Source organism: Condylura cristata, unplaced genomic scaffold, assembly GCF_000260355.1.
Source record: "Condylura cristata isolate star-nosed mole 26May11 unplaced genomic scaffold, ConCri1.0 scaffold00031, whole genome shotgun sequence".
NCBI classification, from domain to species: Eukaryota; Metazoa; Chordata; class Mammalia; order Eulipotyphla; family Talpidae; genus Condylura; species Condylura cristata.
Window position 1 is genome coordinate 21,524,710 of NW_004567132.1, and position 8,713 is coordinate 21,533,422.

General features: G+C 37.1%; 1 protein-coding gene across 3 annotated transcripts in view; it reads left to right on the plus strand.

Annotated features, from left to right (window-relative positions):
• CTNNA2 (catenin (cadherin-associated protein), alpha 2) overlaps window positions 1-8,368 on the plus strand; it is a 1,016,972-nt gene extending 1,008,604 nt beyond the window's left edge. For 2 of the 3 annotated variants that reach the window (XM_012731478.1, XM_004691582.1), the window contains one exon: window positions 7,117-8,368. In XM_012731478.1, the coding sequence (XP_012586932.1) occupies window positions 7,117-7,404 (288 nt within the window). In that variant the 3' untranslated portion in view covers window positions 7,405-8,368. Of the gene's footprint in view, window positions 1-4,338; window positions 4,456-7,116 lie in introns of all 3 variants that reach the window. The other variant, XM_012731477.1, reaches the window with a different exon arrangement.
• The last annotated feature ends 345 nt before the right edge of the window (window positions 8,369-8,713 follow it).

Sequence of the window (8,713 nt, forward strand, 5' to 3'; positions counted from 1 at the left end):
AGGTTTATCTGCATTATAAACCATGTCAAACAATTATGTCTAAACATGTGACCTCTTAGGAATGTTAAGTTTCCTTTCCTGTACCACTCAGCTGATTCTGAGGAAGCAAAATGCCATGAGCACCATCTTAGCATATGTCAATTTGCTGCCTGATGCTCACCACTGTCTTAACAGAAAGGAATGCAGTTTTTCTAGCTTACTTCATTGGTGATGTTTGAGGAATAGCAAGTCAACTAGAACACTGAAATGGTTTGCCACAAAGAAATAGTCTTTCTGGCTGTCAGGTAAACATTCATAAAGTGTGGAAAGAGGCAATTTGGCTAAGCCTTCTCACTATTCTTTGCTTGAGGTATTGCTCTTGGTTTTAAAAAGTGTTAGTGATATGGATTCTGGGAAACATAGGCAGATATTTCAAATGCATCAGTTTCTAAGGAGATCAAATAGCTCTTCAAAGAATCAAGGAATTTTTTAAACATGAAATGTTCTTGACAGATAACAGGCTCCATTTCTCTGAGTTTCTAACTTCTCGTTCATTAACAGCAAGGATGACTGGTAGCAAAGTCTTTTTTAACCCCTGCACATAATTTGTGACTCCTTTTGGGGAAATAACTGCTTTAGTATAAAGCAGAGGAAAAATTCCCAGCTTTCTTAAAGCATTTGTTTCAGTCCGTTCTCCCATCACAAATTTCAACCCTTAAAACACTGTCCCATGCCTGAGTATTATATGACCGTCATTAAAATACTGCCTGTTTTTATGTTAGCCACTAAATTACTCCCACTAAAAGATTTTGCAAGGAGCCAAAATGGATTCAGTCCTTATTTATGGAAACATTTTCGCATTGTCAAAATCATTAGTGATATAAGCTTTGACTTGAGATAATTAAATGAAAATAGCCTAGGCCCAAAAGGCACTGTGTTCCTTTGCAGGGATTTCTAATCATTTTGAGCTCTAAGTTTCCCTTGGTATCTGAAAGTGGAACATTCCTTTTTAGTATGATCTCATAGGTTATTTGGGCATCTAGGGATGCTCAAAAATTTTTGCATATAAATTAATGGTAATAGAATTGCCAGACCCCCCCCCAAAATAATGACATCACAATAGACTTGTTATACTTTCAGATGTTGGAGGAAACCTGCAATCAGTAACATTACTTAATTCTTTACTTCTATGACGCTTAGCCTGGAGTCCCAGGGCTCTTGGGTTGTTTGTAACCCAAAGACTATTTACTTTGTACTGGGATTCCATGAATTGCCATTTATAATTTATTATAAATGAGTTCTTTTGGAAATAGATTCAGTTCTGGATCTATGTCTATTTCTACATACATCTTTTTAAATGGATTAATGTATGATACCCAATGAAGTCTTAATTGTCTTCTGTAACTATATACCAAACCCTTACAAATTACATAGGACAGGGTGGTGTGTTTTTTGTGTTTTGTTTTATTACTACTTGTCCTTAGAAAGTTCACTATTATTACCAAGGTGAAGGATTGCTAATTAACAGAACAGGAAGTTGCCTTGACTGTCCAGGGAATAATTGATGTTTCTTGATGTTATGCTTAGATTATGAAACATAAATTTTGATCTTGAAAATTTAGTAAATTTATTGGGCTTTCTTCCTGTGATTTATTATAGCATTCTATTAAGTCCTCTTAGAAACAAGATGTAAAGAATATGATCAGAAGACGGCACTATCTGGTAACAAATTATATACCTATAGTATATAGAACACTGCTTATTAAACCACCAGGAAGAACCTAATATAACCAAACATGTGGTTTTTAATATTTTACTATATGATTTTTACTCCTCAATTTCAACTCCTCTTTTGACAGTTACATGTAACACAGATGCCTCAAGTCCATATATTCAGATAGGAATTTGAAAAGTGTCCTCTTCCTCACTCTTAATCATTAGTCACCAATAACCTCCTATTAAGTTCATTAGACTTCAGATATCATGAATCTTTATTTTCTGCCATATTCTTTCCTGGCTCAAGGAAGACTGCCATCTCTGTTCCCTTAACATCTTACATACTATAAAACAGTAAATCTTAAAGTTTATGTCCACATAGAATACTTAAACACACAGGGTTTAGTTAGAAGGGTAAAGGGAAAACCTGAAAGGGAAGGGATAATGAGAATTCAGCCTTTTAAGACATGTACTTGCACTTGAAATAGTCTGGCTGAGTCATACAATCCCATTTTTGTCAAATTTGGCTTCATTTTATTGAAGCTGAATACTCCTTGGAGTATATACCCCATGCTAATGAAACATACAACATGTTGCCTCAGAAATCTTCAGGTAATCCTGTAAGTTGTCAGAGCCACTGCAATTACTTTTTCATGACAATCTTATAGCTCTCCCATAAGGTATGAGGCAGCACAACTTTCAGTTAGTGGAAATCAAAATTCAAGAATATTGTCTCCTTAGTATTTTCCTTCATTTCAAATACAAAGTGAAGATGGTGTAGGGAAAGAGAAATCTATTAGAAGCATATTTGAGTTAAGAAAAGTGGTTAACAGAAGCGGAAAGAGTCAGAGAAACACTATACAAGTGGCTTTCAAATAGCTCTCACGCCCTTATTTGCTTTTTATGGACTGTAATTGAACAAGATGTGAGGAAACATCTGTTGCCGTTTTAAAATAGTACTTTGATATTTTAAAAGAATAGTGACAGAATTAGGAGAGCCTAATTTCTGTGGTTAGGGACAGCAGACACCTATGAAATGGGAGAGTTTGTCTAGCACTGCTTGATAGCTTCCTTGGGCTGTGGATGTATCTGTCATAGGCTGGGGAAGGGATGTGGAGCAGAGTGGTTAGCACGTGAGCTATGAAGTTAGGCTGCCTGAGTTTAAGTCTTGGTTGTACTTACTAATCCTGTGATATTGGGAAGCTGTATGATCCTTCTTAGTCCCAACTGAACTTAATAAAACATCTGTCTCTGGGGTAACAATGGTGTTGAATGAGACAAAGGAAACTAGTATTGTGAAGTAGGGTTAAGTATATGGAAATAATAATAGAGAAAATGACTTGACTACCTCATGGTACCTCATGGTTACTTATAGTTGGCAGTTAGTTTCTTAGACTGCACTTAGGAACTTGTGATAGGCTCTGAAGCAGAAAAAAAAAAAATGCAAGCCTATCTCTGCACAGCAAAGTGAGGAATGACTGGGATATGGTTCACTTGAGGCCATTGTAATAGAACAAGACCGTAAGATAAAGCGTTAGGACAATAGAGTAGCTGAGCCCTGCCTGAAAGTAAGACCAATCCTTTTATAGCTTGGTGATAGATGCATTTCAGAGAAAATAATCAAGTTCACAATCTGCACAGATCAGATTCCAGGACAGAAAACTAAAGGCCAGGCAGGAAAGGGAAAAGCTGATCCTGGGGTAGGCACATATGTGAGTCTAAAATGTCTAACTGGAAATAAATTTAGGATCTGAGGATGAAACCAAGTATCAAAGACCAGGCGCAATGAAGACTCTACTAGCATTACTCATTATGCTTACAGGTGGGCACCTGATTTAAAGAGACACTATCAAGTCAGGGCAACGTTAATCCTTTGAAGTTCATTTTGAATCACAAGTAGTCACTAAAAAGCAAGCCCCCACAGATAAAAGGATGCTCAATGGAGAAACTAATGGTTCAGCTGGGAGACTTCTGAAAGAGATGTTGGTCCCAACCCCTACTTTGCCGATAAATGAAGTAGCATTCTACTTCTTCAAGCTTTAGTTTCCTCAGCTATAGTAGTGATTCTGGATTTTTGAAGCTTAAAAAAACTGATAGAAATGATTCTGGATTTTTGAAGCTTAAATTATGCAGCTTAATTAAAAGGACTATGACAATGTGAGGTTCTCAGGAAGCATTCAAGGTCAGTTACTATTAGAACTGCTTTTGCACATTTACATATATCCTCTTTGAAAATGCCATATTCAGTGTATAGGTTATAAAGCTGTTAAATAAATTCCCTAAACCTTTTACTAAACATTCTTGCCAGTAGAAAACATGGTGTCAGTGGCATTTGGGATAAACACATAGGAAACCCAATTTAGAATAGAACAAATTCTGATTATTCTAACTCATTAAACTGAACAGAGGGCAAATGACAAAATTTATCCTTTGGGAATTCAAGATTTTCTAAAGCATCCACTTTCATAGTAATAATTTTAGGCTGGGCTTTTGATAGCAATGTATTTGCTCAGGTTACATGACCAGATCCTCCAGCCCTTTATTTCATCTTGTCTCAAAGTCAGTATCTACCCTTCCAAGTGGCTTGAATGCAATCAATTGGTTTTATATTTCAGAACATCTCATACTCGACAATTGTATTAGGTTTATTCACAGGATTCCTGGATCAGGCTGGGAGAACAAAAGTGTTTTGACGAAGAGACAGGCTATCACATTTTTGCTGCAGAGTTAGACACCATCTATCTGAAAATGGAATCCGTGGTAAAAATCTCCAAGTTTTCTTGTAACATATCTCTTTGGATCCACTCATGCCTCCCAAGATTTGCTTTTGAAGGACCATTTAATATATTAGACATATTTTATCTTATTTACTTCTACTAATTCTGTTGCCTCAAAGCAAATCAACAAAACTGTCTGTGATAAAATTTAATTATCTTTAGCCATATTACACAACAGGGTAACTATCTTTAGCAATAGCTAGAAGAATTAACTATTGAGAATCATTCCTTTCTGAAACCTGACAGACTTACAGAACTGTCAATTGGCCAAGGGGAATGGTCTCTAGCTTCTAATGAAACCAACATTTGGTATTTTCTCTCTTTCCCTCCTTTATATACGTCTACCTGGAGGTATAAAGGGAAAGTGAAATGCAGTCAGATTAACTTTTATGATGTTACTAAACTTGCCCTGCAATCATTGGATAAAACAAACCTTGAGAGTCTTTGGGTTTCATTAATTCAGTAGTTCTCAAACTTTGGCATGCTCAGAATCCCCTGGATTGCATTTTTTTTTTTTTTGACTCAGTTTTGGGATTGGCTTGATAGTCCATTCTAACAAGTTCCCAGGTGATGCTGCACTGCTGGTTCATGGACTTGCCTTTGAGAATCACTGTACACACTGGTGCTCAGCTTCTCTTCTATTAACATGAATAATCCAAAATTAACTTTTCCTTCATAAGTTTTTTAAAAATTTATGTTGTATAAACCATTATGGGGTAAGCTGTTATTTTGGTATATGTGCACTTTGTGCTGTATAATCAAAGTGTAAAGTAAGTAGTTACTCTATTTGGTTGATTGAATTTTAAAAGCAATTACACTTTCACTGTATCATAACTAATTCACAAATTAATTTTCTAGAATATTGTGGGGTCAAAACAATACTAACCTGAAACCTATTTTTTGATGAGTAAAACCTAAGTTCTATAGACATACTGCAAAATTAGTTATACATAGGTAGCATCTTCTATTGTTTTCTCCAATGATATGACTTCATAGGTGTTTTTTTTTTTTTGTTGGTAGAAGAGACCTTGCATAGAATTCTCTAGCTCAAAATAATCTAGTATTAATAAGGGGTAGGGAGCAGAGAACATTTAGAGAAATAGCATCCCTGTGGCCTTCGATGTAACTTCTGATGCTCCCAGACAGTGTTTGGGACATGTTTTGCCCACAGGACAAGTGAACTAAGGGGGTGCACAGCCACTATAATCTTACACAGAAGGTCACAGGCATAACCCACAGTTGCCAATGCAAGGACAGTCCAGCCATTACAGGATATATGACAGACAATCTCAGAAAACTAGGAACTGAAGAATAGTCCGGGATCCTTCCAATTAATCACAGTGGAGATGTTGCCTTAGTTGATATGGAAACTTAGCTGACATGAGAAGTTGGATGATCAAAGAGTAGTAGCACAGCTCAGCACTTAATTTTGTCACTAGGTCACATGAAGTTTCCCTACTGGAAATGAGTTAGGAAAGGCAATTTTGAACTTTTCATGTATCTAGGGTCTAGGAAATGCAGGGAAAAAAAAGGTTGGAACAAATGTTGAATAGTCTAGTGTGACAATCAATATTTATGGTTAAAGCAGGAAAGAGATAACCTAAAAGCCCTGACTTCAGAGTCTGGGATGAACTACTTTTCTGTGTTAACTTCTCACAGCTTTTTTTTTTTTTTTTTTGTGGGAAATAACTGAGGTGTATATCAGAGGTGCAGGATTGAGAGAATTCAGCAGAGTGGGGAGCAGAACCTGCAGAACTACCAAAATACCCTGCTGAGGGGAACAGTGGGAGAGGTCTGCTGTGCCAGGGATCAAATTCAGGCTGTAGCAGTGATAACACTTAGACTTGCCCCGAGGGAGGCTGTCACAGCATTTTTAATGCAGTGAAACCTACTGAACATCAACATGATCAAATGCTTACCTCAAAAGATGACAATGACGAAAACGCCTACTTCACATAAATTAGGGAATATACAAAGTTAAGTCAGTGTTTGGTACATATTAAAAAATGTTATTTTTGGATACAGAACTGTTCTGTCCTACAAGGTCATGGTACAATTCTTGTGATTTATATAGGCAGTGTAATTAAGATCTGGGAAGAGTTAAGTATATACTCAAAAACAATAAGCCCTTAAGTAATACCAGCACCCCATAGGTGTGTTCCTCTGCTAAGCTGCCTTATCCCTACCAGTCCTGGGCTCAGGACCAAAACCTCTACAGCAGCTGCTTCCAGTGGAAAAGCCTAGAAATTGAGACACAACCCCTTACAACTTTATTCTTCAGTTCTTGCCAAGTACATTTCAAATAGGCTAACAATAGGTAACAATGACACTTAACTAAGAAGATAACATAACATTCCACTTTAGAAAACTTGTGACCTTGGTATTCTTACATGCTAAAAAAGAAGGCTTTGGTTAGAGGTATAGGATCTTAGCCTGCTATGCATACAAAGTATCTTTTATTTTTTTCCTGTTTAACTTGGTGTGAGGGAGAGGAGATGACTGGCTACTTTCTGGCCTGTCTACCTTTCATATATGAGCTCCTTTATGGCACTATAGTAATTTGACTATGAAAGTGCACAACCTCTTGTGAATGTTGGTGCCTTGAACTAACCCAGGTGTATCTCATTCTTCTCCCCTGCTCTAGCTGGACAGTGCCACATCGCTCATCCAGGCAGCGAAAAACCTGATGAATGCTGTTGTCCTGACAGTGAAAGCCTCCTATGTGGCTTCAACCAAATACCAGAAGGTCTATGGGACAGCAGCTGTCAACTCACCAGTGGTATCTTGGAAGATGAAGGCTCCAGAAAAGAAGCCCCTTGTGAAGAGAGAAAAGCCTGAAGAATTCCAGACACGAGTTAGACGAGGTTCTCAGAAGAAACACATTTCCCCTGTACAGGCTTTAAGTGAATTCAAAGCAATGGATTCCTTTTAGGACGATAGTATTTAACAAGAAAGCTTTTGTTTTCTTTTTCCTTTACTTTTTATTCCATTTTGTATGCATACCTGCCGACTCATATGCCTCTGGCATGGGGAAATAAGGAAGCAGTGTCTGTTTGCATGTAAGGTGAGATGTGATCAACGCCTGGTCCATCTGTAGCCTGTGGAGGGGGCAGGAGTTCCTGTCCTGTGGTGAGACGGAGCTGTCCTTTGCAACATTCTCATAAAATTGGGCAAAGAGTTCGCATTGCAATGTTTGTGGGAGTGGGAGGGATGGGGAAATAAACTTAACTCTACAAAAGCAAACTCTCTAATGCATGCAAGAATCATTAGGTTGGCAGGTATATTAATAAGTGAAAAATCTGGAAGTGTAATGGTAGAACATAAAGCTTGTATTGCTACCGTTTCAGTGCAAAAATGTACTAGCCAATACGCTTAAGTGTGTGGCCCACAAATTCAACAATTTAAGTCATATCCATGATAGTATGTGGATTTTTAACTAAGGGGAGACTAACTCGTACAGCCTACAACATTTCTTTTATTCTGTATTCTGTTTTTTCTCTTTTAGTAGTGCCATAACTAGTGCTCGTTATCAAATTTCCCCCCTTTATTGAAAGCAAAAAAAAAAAAATATTTCAGATGACTAAAACCCTTTTGGGGGCACTGGAGACAAAATGTGGTCATCAATTTTGCTTTTACTTTTTTAAAACTAAGTTGAACTATGATTTTTGCTAGAAATAGGAGGCCCAGTGGTGACATTTAGAGAAATGGAAACTGAAATGTATGAAGGTTTAGGGGCAACACATAGGGTGTAGTTTGGAGGGTGTAGTTTGGAGTGCTGGTATCTAATATGCCATTGTATTCACTAACTCAGAATAAACACATTTACTCTTGAAATTGGAATGCTTGCTTTCTTTAAATGCAAACTTTAAACAAGATTAGAGCATTTTCTTGAAAATGGGTCAAATGTTTGTGTTCTTTTGAAACTGGGGGTAAAAGAGGTAACATCTAAAAACTCTGGGCCATCTTTAGAATTGAGGACTTGTTTCTATTCACTTTCAAATTGACATGTCATTCTAAAATGACAAACTCACATGTTAGAAATTTCTGGGTCATGTTCAGCCCTGGGCTAAATAAACTGTGTTCTCAATTTAAAAAATAAAGCTATAGGGAAGCCTGTTAACATTGTTAACATGGGAATATTCATTTCAAACGCTTCCCCCTAAATTGTAAAAAAGATTACTCCTCACTAATGAGATGGAGTCAACTATAATCTTTACTAGGACTTGAAGAAAAGAAGACTC